Source organism: Bombus impatiens, unplaced genomic scaffold (genome assembly GCF_000188095.3).
Source record: "Bombus impatiens unplaced genomic scaffold, BIMP_2.2 scf_0264, whole genome shotgun sequence".
Taxonomy (NCBI): Eukaryota; Metazoa; Arthropoda; class Insecta; order Hymenoptera; family Apidae; genus Bombus; species Bombus impatiens.
Window position 1 is genome coordinate 1322508 of NT_176683.1, and position 17560 is coordinate 1340067.

A 17560-nucleotide genomic window follows, 5' to 3' on the forward strand; every position below is an offset into this window, starting at 1 on the left:
AAGTTAGATTCGGTCTGGTTCGAATGAAAGAAGCTCGACACGCGATTCTTCGTTCTCATGGCGATTCTTTCCGGTCATATGTCGCGCGAAGAAAAAAGGCGGACTTTCCGAGCTTTTCAAAGCAAAAAGTGAATGGAGGCACAGGCAAGAAATGAACAATGTTCCTTGAAGCTACGTGAAAGTATCACGGGAACCGAGGATACTCAAGTTTCCATGTATCTTCATAGATTACTGTCCCTTGAATACTTGTGCTCCTAGCACAATTTCCTCTACCCTATTTTTTTCTTTTTTTTTTTTTAGCCTTTAGTAATCCTTTCATATTCCCTCATGGTGTATGTATACGATCTTCGTTGAAGGTAGTTAAGAGAAATCTATTTCGAAAAAGGTACTTTGAAGTGGTTTTCTTCGTATTAAAAGACACTTGTACGTGAAAAGATCAGAAATGTTGTAAATTCGAGTGTATTTTAACGTATGTAATTGCGATTATCTCATAAAAGATTTCTTTATGGGAAGATTTATTCTGAAAATGTTTGAAGCGTTATATAGAAGTACTATCTCTGATCTTTTAATCGTCGACAAATTTAGTTTCTCTCGTGGAGTTCGATTTAGGTCCTCTTCGAGATTAGCTTTGGGTTAATTTAATTCTCGTCGTTACGTTTTATCAGTCAGGGCAAGAAAATCTCAATTATGGTTAAGAACGAAGCATTCTATTGCTCAGAATGCAATTATTTCCACGTACAAGTGTTTTTAACGCGCTTCGTCGTTACAGCTCGATATTTCCTCTCGAAATTCGATTAGGATAATCGATCGTAAGTTAAGGTATAACAAGCTCAGAAATCCAGACAACGCTGAGATCGGTATAATTAGGGAAGTGATAGTGTACTTCAGACATTTCTAGCGATAGCAGGCACAACGATCATTACGGTAAAGCGAGATTAACGAGTGAAATCAACGAAATTAGCCGACAAACTGGCTGTAATTTCCGACGTTGACATTTCATTGCACGCGTATTGCGCTCGATTTCGACGATATACGATCCTCGGATAAGCTAAGCTTCGATTTTTCAATTGTAGATCGACGCGACCGAAATAAAATGAGGTAAACGAAACGAGAGGAAAAACATAATAGTAAGAAAAAAAAAAATAGAAACAAAGTGATAATAACGTACTGAAGTGGACCAACGCCGAAGCCACACATGGAAATTCTAAAAAAAAGGGTCGTAGAATAGAAGGGCCCGCTTGAAAGTGTTAGAAGTACATCACGAGTCAGTCTTTCGGCCTCGTCGATCATCTCTTTCCAATTTTTAACAATTGTTCAGACGACCGTCTGCTTTAGGCAATGAAATAATTTTTCTTTCGTGAAATTAAGTGATTCTGTGAAGATCGACAAACTTTTTTGACACGCTGTTAAATTATTAAATTAAATGGAATTTTTTCATACTACATTTTAGTATAAATTACATGAAATATGTAATTGGAGTCTTTTGGATAATAACTGCTATGTAATAATCATTGTGTATTTATGGAAAATTTAACGTGATGATTATCGTGCATGTATGTAATACTGTAAATATTATGTATTGTAAATATTTACAATGCATACATACACAATATACCGAAATAACGTACTCGGTATAATATTTAATTGCAGCATTTCTATTTGCATTTTATTTTGTTTAATTATGTCCACAAGAATATGAATTTCTACAAATATTCCGATGTAGTAATAAGTTTAGTAAGAATTGGTTCAGATGGATACTGTATACTTTCAAAGGAACCACTTATTGATTGCACTTTAAAAGTCCCCTTTAATGACCATTTTAATACACACAGCTAAATTGCCTCTTTAATATTATCCAGTAGTTCCACAAAAGAATTCGATTTCTACCTAAAAAAATTGTAGACGATCTTGAAATTTTAAGAAACTGATAATAATACAAAATTGAAAACCACGTGGTTTCTTCTGAATCGTATAACATTCATCCGAGCGAATTTTCACTAAAATTGTTTTACTTACCAAAGTAGATCCAATTACACATCTCACAAACGTAATAAGTTCGTTCGAACTTTTGAACAAATTGACAAATTTTCAACCTCAGAAACGAAGAATTAGTTAGAATTATAGGAAGTCGTCTTTCGCTTTATTTCGATCGCGTGTAAAGAATAGAAAGGATTCCTAGGTTTTTGATTATTTGAATGGACTTAAATCTTTTAGAAAATGCACAAATGTATTGTTTTAGAGGAATAATAGGAAAAGAAAGGCGGAACGAAGCGAAACGGGAACAAACAACCAGATATTCGAATAAATATTGCATTGAAGAAGGAAACATAGAGATATCACCGTGTGAAGTTCAGTTAGGTGAATAAGAAATGCCTTGATACGTTTATTGATCGTGAAAACAGATCTGGAAGCCCATTTCGCCACCCTGTCGAGTATTTATATATTCCATTAAGATAAAAGCTTTCGTTTGCGCTGCTGAGTAACTTCAGTCATGTGATATTCTACGTTATTCTTCACTGAGTTTTCATTACATGAATTTTCTAACACTTTTAAACCATAAATCACCTATTCTGCAACATCTGGCGAAGTATGGCGGGTAACTTGGTGCATTCCACTTACTTCGTGTTTCATGCTCTTTTTATCCGAGTTTTTCGTGGCGAGCTATGATCTTTTTCCTTACTTTCTTGACTTTCTTGCACGACTGAACTAATCTTATTAGAAAAAGTTTACAAGTTACAAGACATAAGTTACTAGGGCTAACAAATTGAATTTATTAGGTACTCTTGTATAACAGTAACTCTATAAGTAGATTAAAACACTTGGAAATCAGCTAATTGTCCTATCTATTGTTTCGTCCTCCTTGTCTTTTGTCTTGAAGTTATGAAGACGAGGAAAGTAGATTATTAGTCGTGGATTAAAATGCTTCGGATTAACAGTATGAAGTCGAATCGCGTTATTTCTACAGACAAGTTATACGCAAGTTCTTAATTCGAAGGGAAAATTAATCTCCAACAAAATTTCTTCAATATTAAAATATATTCAGGTGTACTAAGTCGAATCAATTCAGTGTTTTATTGTTTCGAGTCCAATTAATGGAATTGCATTATTTATAATTATTTCGAGAAATACATGAGTAATTTTATAACATTTTCGTTATGGACAATAAGTTCTTATAATTTTATTGAAATAATTCGAAATATCGAAATCAATTTTCTTGACGTTACGACCGCTTCAGAATGACTTTTTCGCTTACTGCAGATTTAACGAAGGAATTTTTTCTTTTCCATGATATTTGCGAACCTACAGTATCATACTTCGCCAAAAAGTAATTCTTCTCTTTCCTCCACCGCAGTTCAACTTAATATCGTAGGAACTGAAAGTTGGAAACTTTGACGTTTTAAAAGCATCTTCCTGAATACGAATCACACCAACAACCGCTGCCATTTTTATTACGTCTGTCACTCCTATGCAATTTTCTATTATTTATTATCCTTCTCTCGTTTCTGCAGTTCTGATATCAAAACCTTTTATACGTTTGCAATGCTGGAAAGTTGAGGGACAAAATCTTAGTCCATAATAATAATAGTAAATAAATATATTGATTTCTTTTACACGAAAGATTCTCATCTACTCGAAATTTTTCACGACTTTAATCGAAAATTGTATTCGAAATCTCTTCATCCTAGAACTTTTCCATCTGAAATTTTCAATTCCATTTGAAGAAAGGATAGACAAGAATATGGAAGTCCTAATCTCTTTTCTTTTTTTAAATAATCTTGTTTGTAAAGTATCAAATTAAAGTTTAAATGAAGAGGTTGATTTTCTTGAAAAAATCTGCACGTCACCGAAATCTTCGAAGTTTATGAATTTAATCAAACGGGAGAACGAACTTATTATAAATATAGTAAATTTCCTTCAGGGATTTGTCATTTTACAAAAATCATTATCACAATTTCTATTATCGAATATAACGTCGAATTCGACAAATGCGTCTCATATTATTGGTTTCTTTTCGAAGTAATCGCGTATGTGTTTCGTGTGACGTTTCATAGACGTTGAATTTCACTTCTTCAGGGCATATCTGAAGCTAATTTGTGGTCCCATTGCCTCCAAATAAAACCAATCATTGATGACACGCTGTCATCGTAAAAGCTTAGAATAAAGGAAATGAATCATTGCTCGCGTCAATAACTACACGCACGGAATTAGATTTAGATTTTAGATGGTAAATTAAGTAAACGAAGAAGAAGAAAACAGCGACCGAGCCGAAGGACTGACGATAGTTAAGCATAGCGCATCAGAAACCTGATATCAGCTTTAGTTACGTTATATCGTAAAACGCTGTCTACAAATGGAGAACAGGTTTATAGGAGACAAGTATTTCCGTGAATTATATGTATACATAATAACGTCGTATTTATATATATACAATACACACACACGGTATATCGCGCAACTTCCATTTTCTAGTACGTTTTTAAAAAAAAATTCTACCGTTCTGATTGTTACATTGCTACCATTTTGTATTCTCGTTGTACATAGACACGTGAGAATTTGTAATGACGCGTAAACAAAACTAGGAGAAGGTCCTCGTATTTTGATATAATTTCGACGTTAGCACCATCGAAGATGTCGATTAGAAACTAATGTAAAAGAAAATTAATCCTGAGTTGCAAATTTATTAGGCAGCTTCTTTTTTTTCTCTAGATCGAAGCCTGATTATGCTATTGTGCATATGCTATTCCACTTTTTCAGTATTTCTCTGGTATTATCTTCATTTTAATCGATAATAGTTTGCCGATTGTCAAATCGGAACACGTGAAACCGATTCGTTAAAAAATTCTTCACGGAATACGAAAGATAGTGGGCTTGGAAAATCCTGGTGTTTCGAAAAAGACATAGGCAACTCGTGTCTGTTCGTTGATGATAACACTGTGGGTACAGACGCATTTATTAGATCTGAGTTATCGCTTAAAATAGCTTAATTTTTTGATAAAATTGCAATAACTTTAATCATTAAAGGATAGTAACAACTTCCAAAGCAAACTAGGTCGTTCATAATCCAAGCGAAATTTCACCGTTGCATTTGATCCAACAGAATTTTTATTTCCATTGAGAAAAGTTTCAAGCACTTGACTTATCGAAAGGACTGTGTAATACGATAAGTATCACAGAATTTTTGCAGATCTTTCTGAAGCCTAGAACCGTAAGATAAGAGAAAGAAAGATTACGCTTAAATGATCCAGTTTGTCTACAGAGTGTAAAAAAGAACAATAAATTTTTACATGGAGTGTAGAAAATCTTCATTAAAGTTTGTTATTCTTCGTAACGAGTGTTACAAACCCTTTAAATATACTTTACCTAATATCTATATTTCTATATCTATATCTATCTATAATATCTATATTTCCCTAGAATTCATGATTTCTGTGCTCGTAAATCGTATTACCCTAGGTTACAGTAGAAATTCCTCTGCCCGTACAGACACCAGTTGCCCGTGTCTGCCCTAAATTTTGCTAAGACCGAAAGGATTATTCTTCGCCTGCGGTTTCATAGTAAATATATTATCTTAGTGTGAGAGAACGAGCTCTCGAGCGGATTGTGTCGTACATCGATAAGCGTGTAGCATCGTTTCCTAGGCGTGTGTCGAGCGTTTCATCGTCGCACTCGCGACACAAACTACCCCCGCGTAGTTTCGTACAAGGACCAATCTGTTTATAGACCAAAACAGTAACTTAGTAATGCGCATTAGTTTGAAGAAAACAGTCCAGAGTAAAAATTTTCACGTCTGACGCCTTTGTCTTTGTCGTTTCTTTCTCATATATAGTTGAATTTGACAATTCCTTAAAAATAAACATTAACCTCTTGCGAATTGAACTCGACATTTATTTCGGCATTGTAAGAATTGTAAAAATTAAAGCCATAATTTAACCCATTGTTGTCTACTGACGTCACCACCATAACGTCAACAACGCGTCCATTATTATTTGGTCGCATTTTTACACCCGAAAGACGAAAAAAAATGAAGGTCGTGAAATTATAATCGTTTCCCTTTCACTGAAAAATTTTTTTATTTCTTCATTCCTAAATTGTACTTAACTGTTGATGTTATTTAAAAGATCTTTATAACGAGAAGGATAAAAATCGAAATTGCTAAATTGTCGAAAGACCAACATCCTTTACGACAGCGTCGCATCGTGTAACAGGAACAAGACAAATATTCAATTGCAGACGCACAAATTTTTGCTCTAGGCTCGATTAAAGTCGAAGTTAGACGACCAGATTCGCGAATCTCAGGTTTGCTTTTCCGTTTGATAGTCGTTTCTACTTCCCCTTGCGAACTTCTGGCAGCAATTTGTTGCTGCGATCTATACGCGTAGATACATCGATCCTTCCCCCCCCCTCCTCCCATTGATCTGGCATCGTGTATAGAGAACTGTACTCGCGCGTGAATACTTATCGATGTGCATATACATATACCGGAGGTTTAGCTGCAACGTCCACTTCTGGCTCGCGCAAATCCTTGCGCGGGCAGTGTGTAAATACATTGGTATGCGTGTGCCTACTTTGTCTGATAGTTTGATACATTGTTATCTATAATATACATATATACATATATATATATGTGTGTACATATAAATATATAAATATATATATATCGTATATATGTATATGGAATATTGTACAAGGGTACCTTGGATGACTGAACAAATTAGGAAGAAACGAAATAAAGAAAAAAGAAGAAAAAAAAACTAATTGTCAATTACGAAAATGGGAGTTTTACACGGACAACTAATTAACGAAATTCATCGGACGACGTCGACTAGTGTATCTCGCGTTGCGCGCGTAATCGATGTGTAATGTACGGCCTGTGCATAATTCTAAATTAGGTACAATCAAAGTAATCTTCGTAGGCCTATACACCTATTATATATATATATACACACGTAATACGTTATTAATGAGTATTCGTATGTAATCAATGCGGACTATGTAAGGAAATAATAATTCGATTAACGCGTTCCTCTTCGTGGCGAAGAAACGCTTATTATAATAAAGATACATATGTATATTGTATGCACGTAGCCGGGTAAAGTACTATTTTGTCTTCGTCAGAGTGTGATAGAAAATTAATGTGATGGGCGACCGTGCTGTGCTTCGTGTGATCCCTCACCCCCTCACCCCCACACTTTAAAAGGTGTCCTCATTTACTTAATTACATAGCGAAAGGGAGCTTTTACTCAAACTAGTATTTTACTCGACCGTCAATGGCTGCTCATGTTACCGATTGAAACGGACTGATATATTCATAAATGGATCGTTAAACGGATTTGTGAATGGAATCTGGAACATTAATGCCGTGTTATCTGGATACGTTTCGACTTGTGACTTAACACGTTGCATTCCCTCGCTCGACGACGTAAACGTATAATGTAAATAACGAGATATTTTATGTACTCTATATTTATTGTATATATATATAATATATTTACAGTGTACACATGGAGTTGCTTAATTAATATATAAATAACACGATACACCGACCTTATTCGTTATTTCACTGTTCCGCGTAGAAACGGACACATCGACGTTGTTTGCCGCGATTTTTATTACGACGCAGAAGAGGATAATTTTTTGAAAGGCAGATCGAAGTAAGTGGAAAATATACGGCAGGAAATATCATTTTCTTGAATCTATTGTTTAAGGGAGAAACGAATTGAATGGTACCGTACGAAGCATGGAATTCCACTTATTGACGAAAGAGGATCGTTAAATTCTTCTTTGGTGCATTTCTTTTTTCACACGAACAATGTTCTATTGTATTCGTAGAATTTCTCTTTCCTCTTTTACATCTCTGTATATTGATTCTACTACGTTATTTTCCATTTACTTCGATACCGAAAATTACATCCCCCTCTGTAATATTATACGTATAATATAATTTAATATAATTTCATGTATCTATTAAGATTAACATTGTTATGAACATTAAGGACGGTCCAATGCTATTTTCAGCAGCGTCAATGTATCCATAACGTAACATATACGGTGTTAAATAACATTCAGCGTCGAGCATCGAATTAGCTTGGAACAAGAATAGACGTTCTAAGTTACTGATATTTACAGAAACATCCCGTTAGCATCCGTTATTTTATCATCTTACTTAAGTAACAATATCATATCGCACGCCATCGTTAAAAATAAGGGATGCTTCAGCGCGATAATCGAACGAGATTCAATGGTCACGTGGCGCGTGTGATTTTAAATAAATAATTTATACATCTAGATTAGGGTGAAGATAATTTTAATTAAACCTAATCGAGTGCACGTGCATTTGGTATGTTTTTTCCACGAAGTTACTAATCCGATGGTAAAACGAATGTTCATCACAGGATATCTAATAAAATTGATCTAACGATATTGTACGCATATTCTATGCATATTGTACGCATTGCATTCCCACAAATTTGTCCAACTTATTTCACTCTTAGAATAATCGTTATTTTCATTCAGAATCAAACAAATCGATCTAGTAATATTTATGTGAATATTCTATATATTGCATTCTTTAGAATTTTTCTTTTTTAGTTTCTTTTTTTCTACATCCGCAGAAGAATCGTTATTTTCCAACCGTTAGTTTTCAAACGAAGGATTTTTATTTTTTACGATTTGATAACATTTCTATAAATGTTCTTTGTATTTTCCATTTTCCCAATTTCTTTTACACGATGCAAGAAATGACGTATGAAAGTAAAGGAGATCGTGGACATGATGTCTCTGCGAAAATTAATTCTTTCTCGTAAAATGAATTACATATAGATCGAAAGTATAAAATAAAGAAAGAAGAAGAGGAGATGGTAGAAATATAAACGAGAAAGATATCAAGAAAGTCCTTGAAATTCATTCTTGGAAGACACAATTCAGCAATGCAAAGTAATTGAGAAATATTCTGAAACAAATATTATATTCATACATCGTTGACTTTTAATGGGCCAATAAAGAGAGAGAGAGAGAGAGAGAGAGAGAGAGAGAGAGAGAGTCCAAACTCCTCTATTAACGATTATAGAGCTTGATAAAGTTTGAACGTATAAAATAGATAATGATCACCATATCTTTCGAATACGATGTATTAAAGCTATTAATATGTTTTCTTCGAAATTTATGTCTCATAATAAACCATATATCTTTTATAGAATTTCCATCGAGAAATTTATATAAGAATAATATTGAAGCCTCTAATTGGTCAGTGTGAGTTTATAAAAATGTGAGTCGAATAAAGTTATGCTGAATAACGAATCTCTGTCGAGAAAATGAAACTCATTAACTACAAACATGCTAATTTTTTTAGATACACCTTGGATCTATATAAAAGCTTTTTACGAAAAGAATGAATCTAGAAATCTAGAAAGTCTAAGTGAGTGACTTTCATCTTTTGTTATACTTAATATAGCATTCTTTCCTTAAATAAATTAATCTCACCATCACCTTCCTTAAATAAAGAAATCACCATTCAATCGCCTTTTAACTCAAATTAATACCTCGATTAATTTCCACAAAGAAATGTTACGTCCACGATCACGTATTGTAGACTGTGAAACACTCGAAGTTCCTCTAAAAATGGTATTCTAAAGAGCTACCATCATCGACCTTCTCGATTACGAAAAAGATCTCTTGAAAGGATAAAAAGCTCTAAAGTGTTCACTTAGCTCTTCTTCGACAATTCCTGGAAGAAGGCCTCGATGGGGAGGGTTGGCTCGTCCGTGGGGATTTTGAAGTGCGAGGTGATGACTCTGCTTTCTGGGGACACGGCCTTGAACATTCCAGGTTTGTCGTAAAGAGCAGAAGCAGAACTGGTCAGGTCCGCCACGCTTTGCGACGCTTTCGCAAACAATTCTTCCTCTTCCGAGCGAACTTCAAACGCTGTCGTAGCTTCCGTGCTTTTATTGTCGTTTGGTATCGTGGTTTCCTCTGTCTTCGTCGTAAAATGTTGTTCGGTGATACTAGTTTCTTTCAGTTGACTTTCGTCTACACTTTTGTCAGTACTGGTATGAACCGGTCCTACAGGCTTCTCATTTTCAGGGTGAAAACTCAGTCCAGTTTCACTTTCTTCCGCTTCGTTCGCCTCTTCGTCCACGTTCGATCTCATCGGAACGTTCGTGGGAGCTGGTTCTTCCTTTTCAACAGGGATCTCGTTAGCAGCCACTTTGGTGGTGCCAGTGGTTGTGACCGACGAATAGAAACTGGTTTCTTCCGCGGCCATTTCAGTGGCTTCCGTTTCTTTTCTATCCGTGTACGCTACGGTCGAACTCTCCCTCTGCGTCGACAGTCTGCTTTTCATCACAGGTCGTCGTCGAACCGACGAAGAAAATACGTTCTCGGCTCTAACTGTGCTTGGCTTCGACTGAGAGTCACTCTCGTAATGATTCTGGGATCTATTGGGGCTACTGGTGGTTCCTGAGATTCTGCTTCTGTACACGTTACCGTTGATGGGTCTTCTCTTTGGCACAAAACGGTTGGTTCTTTCGGTCGTCGAAGAAGCTGTATCTTCAGCCACCAACTCTTGATCTTTCACCACTGGAGGATTCGGCGAAGATGTCCTATAGTTTACCCTCGAGACGTACTTGTATCTCCCTGTCGTCTCCCTTGCTCCTTCTATGTTCTGCTGCTGACTTTGTTGACTCTTCAGACTAGAACCTCTTTGCTTCGTGTGTGGCGCTGGCGTCGCAGACGGCTCCGTGCTCGAAATTTGAGCTAATCTGCTCTTGTAATCCATCCGGCTCTTGTAGTCCTTGATGCTAAAGCGTGGCCTGGTCGTGTTCCCGTACCTGATCGGCCGGATCTTGTGGGATCTGCTCGTAGAGGAGCTTAAGGGTGGCGCTTGCGTGCTCGATTGCACCGTGGATGTCGTCGTTGAGGCGATCGTGGTGACGCTGGGGCTTGTACTTGGGCTTGTACTTATACTTGCGCTGGTGGATAACACCGTCGCTCGATCGAAGTAATTACCCTCTGTTTTGATAAACAAATCCTCTAGGGGAATATTCGTTGCCACATCTAAACCCTGTTGCGGTTTATAACTTTCGTTGTTTGGATCTTCTTCTGGTCTTGCCTTTGTCGGTTCAGTGTAATATTCTAGCGGTATGGTCTGCGTAGTATCCTCCACTGTCGCGAATTTTGGAGACGTATAATCGAATTGTTGATTAGGTTGATTGGTCACGAAACGAGTAGTGTATTCGTTATAGGGTTGAATGGATTCAGTTGGATTCTTGTACGTGTTTAGAGGAGTGTGCACGATCTCTGTGACGATCTCAGCTTCGAAGGGTTCGCCTGGGTTCACCCTGTTTCTATGACCAGGCCGTTTTCTGATATTAGCTTTCTTCTCGGCTATTGTATCTTCAAAAGCAGATTGCGTAGGTTTGATTCGTTTTCGTTTTGTAGCGTCTATGTGATGTATCGCTTCTTCCTGTTTTTCGTACTTCAGGAAGTCCTCCGCAGATGGTACAGTGACAGGTTCAGAAGTAGTGGTCGTTGGTCTTCTTCGACGTATTGGAGAACCTGGTCTTCGAGTCCTGGGTTTCTGCGTGCTCACTGTCGCCAGAGTCACAGTTTCTGGCGTGGTTCTGGTGGTCGTCTGTATAGGCACTTCCTCAACGTGCAACGTCACCGGAGCAGAGGTTTCTGGAACTTGGATCGGAGCTTCCGTTGGCGTTGGCTCGTACGACGTGGTACTCGGTTTTCGTCGCCTATGGTGTTCGCGCGATGGCTTGTGCGGTCTTTGAGGCCGTATATCAGTCTGCTGTTCTCGATAATTCACTTGCTCTTGCTGATTCTGCGAATGATCCTGATACTGTTGGCCCTGGCCAGTGGGGCGCTCCGAGAACACGTAGTCGGGCTGGGTTACCTGCAATGGAATTTTAAAAGTTTGTTAGAAAATTTGAGAAACGTGGTTAAGACTTATGTGTAGCATTGATCTTGCGATTAGTTAATTGTATTTGGCAAGAGTTTTGTTATTATTCGATTCAAACTCAATTCCATTAAATCATTTGAAACGTAGTATTTTAGAATCTTTATTACAATGTTCATTAATTAATTCTAAAAGTCCCTCTTCCCTAAATAAAGAACTATTAAAAAGATCATTAAATAACTTTTTAATACAAAAAACCCTACTTCCATCCCAAGCAAATTCCAAACTAAGAAAAACTCTAAACAAATGTCTAGTGGTTTTAGCACGAACTATACGAGAAACCGTATTTCGTAGCACAATAAAATTAATTCCGAAAGTTTCCTACGATATAAGAAACCTGCTTTATTGCGCATTTCCCCGAAGCTGTTCTTGTCCAAACAATACCCAACCTGTCCCCCAATCTCGTAAGTAATGCCGTAGAGAATTAACTGTCGGTTTCCGGGAGTTCCGCAGTAGCCAAATATTTTATAAAGCACTCTTTCCACGGGAACAAATACTACCTGAGACTGTTGAACTTTTGGCTGCTCGCCAAGGCTGCTCTGCTCGGTAATCACCGCGGTCAGGTCTGTGGTAACCTTCGGGATCTCGTATCCTGCCAACTGGATCGCGTAAGGCGATTGTTCTTCCGTGACTTTCGCCAATTCCTGCGTCTGATTCCTCGCGGATTCCACAGCCAGCCTCGCCTCTTCCTCTTCCTTTTGCTGCTCCAACAGCTGCCTCAATTCCTCTTGCCTCTTCTTCAACTCCTCTTGCTGTTGCTTCTCGATCTCCAATTGCTGTTGCCTCTCCTGTTCAGCCAATCTTTGCCGATCTCTTTGCAGCAGTTGCTGTTGGATCAAATATTGTTGTTCGTTGAAATGTTTCAGTGAAATACTCTCTGGAGTCTCGTATTCCGTCTCTCCGCTTTCTGGTCGAATATCGATCGGCAAAACAGAAGTCTGGAACTGTGGCTGCTGAGATTGAGGGCCGATGAACACTACCTTTGGTGCCTGTGGGATCTGGTTAGACACTATAGGCTCTTGGTTGAACTTTGACGGAGGATTCAATCGAGGTAGAACCTCATTTATGTCGGACGTTTGATACTTGTTCTTCGGAATTGGCCATGAAGAGGGTGGTGGAGTTAGATCCTGAGCTTCTGACACATAGTAGGTATTACCAACACCCGCTGTCGGCAGCAGTTCACTTTGTATTCCGCTCTCTATTTGCTTACTCGTATTACTTTGACTTGGTCTCTTGTAATCCTGTACAGCATCTCTGTTTTGTTGTTGGAATTTACTCGATTCCTGCGTACGAGGAGTAGTGGGTGCGGGAGTAGAAGATGAATACACATCAGGAGGAAGTAGAGTTTCGTAAGGCAACGAAGGTCTAAAGTTGAACGGATTATAGACAGAAGGTGGAGTGATGTAACTAATTTCGTGGCTTTCGTGAACCAGGAACGCAGGATCTCTCTCGAACGACGTCTTGAAAGAATGGGAAGGATGGTTCACTTGGCTGAAAAAGTTCCCTGTACTAGCTGGATTAATAACGTGATCGTTGTGAGTCTGTCCAGGATACTTGTCATGATTCTGTCTGTGATCGTAATCTGATAGTCGTTTATCCTTTCCAAAATCGTTGGCCGGCGCTGTACCAGGTGGTTGGAAATATGGCTTCGCGTTGTTGGACACCTTTAGAGATTCAAAGGGCTTCACGTGATACCTGGGTGGTTGCAGCAACTGAGGGACGTAAGGTTCAGCGTAATGTCTATTTTTCGTGGGTGCAGATGGTGAAGACGGAGAATTCGTGGTGGAGGTATATCCTTTAATAAAATACGTGGCAGCCTTTATTGGATCCGGAGGCTGATGCACTGGCGGGCCAAATTGTGGCTGTCGCAAGTACGTCGAGCTGTCTCGTAAAATGGGCTTCCGGTGTTGGTCCAGGTCGAAACGGTACGCGTCTTTCGGCGGAGGTATCAGAAACGTGTACTCCCGCGTCTCAGAAGCGACATGTTTATTAGGATGATTGTGGTTAGATTGAGCTTCGCCGCGTGCTTTCGCGGCAGCATGACCGAGAACCGTGAAGCTGCCTAGTATACTGGGCGGATTGTAGTCGTGATAGGAAGATGGTTTACCCTTCCGTTGAGGTTTCAGTTTTTCAGAAGCCGCCATGTGTTCTTGAAGCTTGCCTAGAACTGGATGAAGAGGACCATTCCGCTCGAGGTTGCTGGATGGGGAAACGTTCGTTCCGATCGTCTCCTCGTAGCCGTTCGTCAACGGCCGCCAGCCGTTTGCAATCATCGATGATCGCGTTGGTGGCTGTGAAGTGAAGTTAGAGGAGTAGTGTGTTGGATTTATTGGATTTAACTAGCGGATGAAATGTAGCGAGGTTGTGAAGCGTTAAATGGAATGATAGAGCCTTTATGTGTTATCTGAATATCATTCGTGTAAATATGATTATTGGAAAATTTAAGAATGACTTTTTGTGAATAAGATCGAGAAACAAGAATAGGAAACAATTTCTTTCGTTCTTATTCACAAGCTTTGGGTTTTTGTTAATGTCAATGATCACAACGTAGTTTAAAAACAATAATCACATTCTTTTGACACCCTGTATAGTAGAATTTACGGATATTGACTGTTCGAGGCTGAGATTAATTCCTATCATGATTGACTGTTTTGGTCGTCATGTTTCCAAACGTCTTACTCCGCTTAGTTATCTCAAGGGTGTAATTGAGATAAATTTTCTCCGTCACAATAGATCTTGTGGAAGTCAAGTAACTCCACGTGACTAGCGTTAAATCGCTAGTTAGAAAGCAATTTTGATACGTCAATATCCATGAATTCTATAATATAATTTTACTATAGTTCTTACAGTCTTAACTGGCATTTTGATTACCTATCTTTCAGGCTTTTATTAAATTGTTTATCAAATATTTGAAATAAATTAATTTAAACGTCAAAATGATTTTACAATTTCGCTGTATCTCATTCGCCAATTGTACACGGTTCGATTTCAGTCTAATTATGTTTAGTTTCCATGAATATTTCGCGAAAATGTTTGTAATTTTTGATACGATAATTAGATATTTTGTAAAAGCCATTGTAGTGTTATTTTATCTTAATCGAATGTCCTGTGAATTGAAGTTTTGTTTTATAAATTGGTTAATTGATGTATTGGTGTTTAAGTAAATTTAGTTGATGTTTCACGTTAGACATTCAAACACACTAATGACTAAACTTTGTCTTATAAACTGTTATAGTGATAGAATAGATTGTCATAGTGATAAAACGTTGAGTCGACAAGAGAATAACATCAATTTTTTAAATATTCAGCACCCGACTTAATATTACAACGAAGGATTCTTTGTAACAATTTTTTGTATAAGCAAAGAATCGATTAAAGAAATTGGATAAATATTAGCTAAAAATTTACGTCATCTTTGCAGCCAACGAAGAGTCGTTTAGTGTACATAACTTGACTGTTATGGATCGTGTGCAGTGTGCATTAGATTAAAACAGTTTCGAAGTTAAACGTTTTAGGAGTTTCAACAAAAAGGGTCACTGTTTACATAACTCAGTTCTTGCACATGAAAAAGGAGAAGTTCTTCCCCTTGCATTATGTGCAGTCGAAAGATTGATGCCTTCTACTAATAGCTTGTAAACGTAAACATTTTATAGAAATTATAAATTATTGTTGATACTCTATATCTAATGAATAAAAAAATCAGAATACTTAATATTACAAAGGTTTTACTCAATTTACCAATAAAGCTTATTGATACTATAAAATTTCATACGATGATCTTTACCTTTGAAACAAAAGAGTTTTTATAAAACTCATCCTGTTACTTCCAGTTCATAAAAAACCGACATTATTTCTCATCAACTCAACAGAAATGAAAAGTGTTTTAATAAAAAAGAGAAGTTCTCTTCCTGTGTGTACTTTCTTCGTTTAAATAACATAATTTATTCGTATACTGGTAAAAATGAACAAATCGAGGCAACGATGCCTGCGCACACGCAAGAACAATTAATTGCCGCAACTCGATTACGGTATCTACTTACAGGTTTGTTATCGGAACGGTCTATCGATACGGTGATTGCGCCGATGCAGGTAAAGAGGCCCATCGCGAGGACACCTGTGAGTATTTTGTATATCACGCAGATGGAGAAAACGTTAATTATATTTTTAAAAAATTTCACGAAGAAAGAACGTAAGTAAGCAATTAATCCAAGAAGTAGATACATTAAAATAGAACAAAAAAGACAAAGAAAGGCTTTACGTTAGGCTTGGACAAAATAAAGATAAAGAATAATAATGAAATAGTGAATTATAATATAAGTAGTTTGAAGTAATAAACCATAATAGATAATTATTATAAAAATGAAAAATTATTTAACTTGATAACTAAATGAAATAATTCGAAGCGAGATCGCTTCAAGGAATAATTTTATTCAAATAAATTAATTCGAAATTATTTTCAAATAACATCTAGTCGAATCAAACGATAAGCTCGTGTCTAATATCAAAATTAATTTCTAATCAGGTTATATTCATTTTTCGAATACGTTTTCGAAACGCGTCCAAGTTTGATCTACTTACAATTCAACGTTAGTGTCGACCGCATCGTGACAGACCATGGGACCATTTACACGAGCGTTCTGCGAAAGAAAAAAGATGTTCGATCGTTAGGCAAATTCACGTCGTTCTCGTTATATCGCAAATTGCTCGATTACGAAAGTAGAGATCAAAGTATATCGGGTATAACGAGTATAGCTCTCGATTGTCGGAATACGAGGACAGGAAAAGTGTAGCGTGATGCAGAGAAAGGAAGTATAGAAAGCCGTTGTTGCATCTATCGCGGCTGTTTCCGCTGCTATTTTGTCATTTCTCTTTGAATCAAGGTAACAGTGAAACTCGCGAGAAGACGGAAGAATTTCACTGTACTTTGTTTTTACGGGCTGGTCGTAATATCCAGAAATTTCCACTTGATGCTGCACGAGCTTCCATCCTCGTGTGAAACCGGAAACGAACGAGTTTCCAACGATCGTCGATGTAGAGGGCACTCGTTGTCTTGGGCAAGTTATTGAAACTTCTAGCGATTTCAGTTTCTTGGAAGTTTGAGATTCGAGCGCAAGAAATTCTTGTTCGAAGAATATTTTCTCCGACAGCTAGAAATTTTCTGATTATTTTGAGAAACGTGTGTTTTAAAATTCATGTCTGCGGAGTTGAAGCAACCGTTCGATCACTCGATGTTCCTAATTTTGCGAAATGCGCGTTTAATGTAACGAGCTGTCATTCCTCCGTGAAATCGAACTTATTAAGCGATCATGTTGGTTGACAAATGATCGACAAATTTTCGGTCATTGTATGCTCTCGAATATTTTGCAATTCTCTTGTTCTTACTATTATCGATGGGCTAGGGATTATAGTCGAATGAAACTAGGCAGAGTGTAATTGTAATTTTCAATTTCCACCTTTCCAATTTTCATTTGTGCACGAAATCGGAAACGAACGATCGTTGGTAATTAGCAGACTTATTGAAGAAAATTACCGAAGTTCTTCGCAGCTGATATTTATTAGAAATTAATCGATGGAAGGAAATTGTAGGTCGGAGAATAT

The 17560-nt window shown here is 37.3% G+C and overlaps 1 protein-coding gene across 1 annotated transcript; it reads right to left on the reverse strand.

The window, feature by feature from the left end:
- Positions 1-8753: 8753 nt before the first annotated feature.
- LOC100743258 (protein PRRC2C) lies at positions 8754-16886 on the reverse strand. Its single transcript, XM_033320302.1, has 4 exons — positions 16541-16886; positions 16003-16076; positions 12463-14253; positions 8754-11899 (listed from the first exon to the last, which is right to left on the reverse strand). Exons 1-4 carry the CDS (start codon positions 16584-16586, stop codon positions 9704-9706), a joined length of 4107 nt encoding a protein of 1368 aa, XP_033176193.1. The 5' UTR covers positions 16587-16886; the 3' UTR covers positions 8754-9703.
- Between the last annotated feature and the right edge of the window lie 674 nt (positions 16887-17560).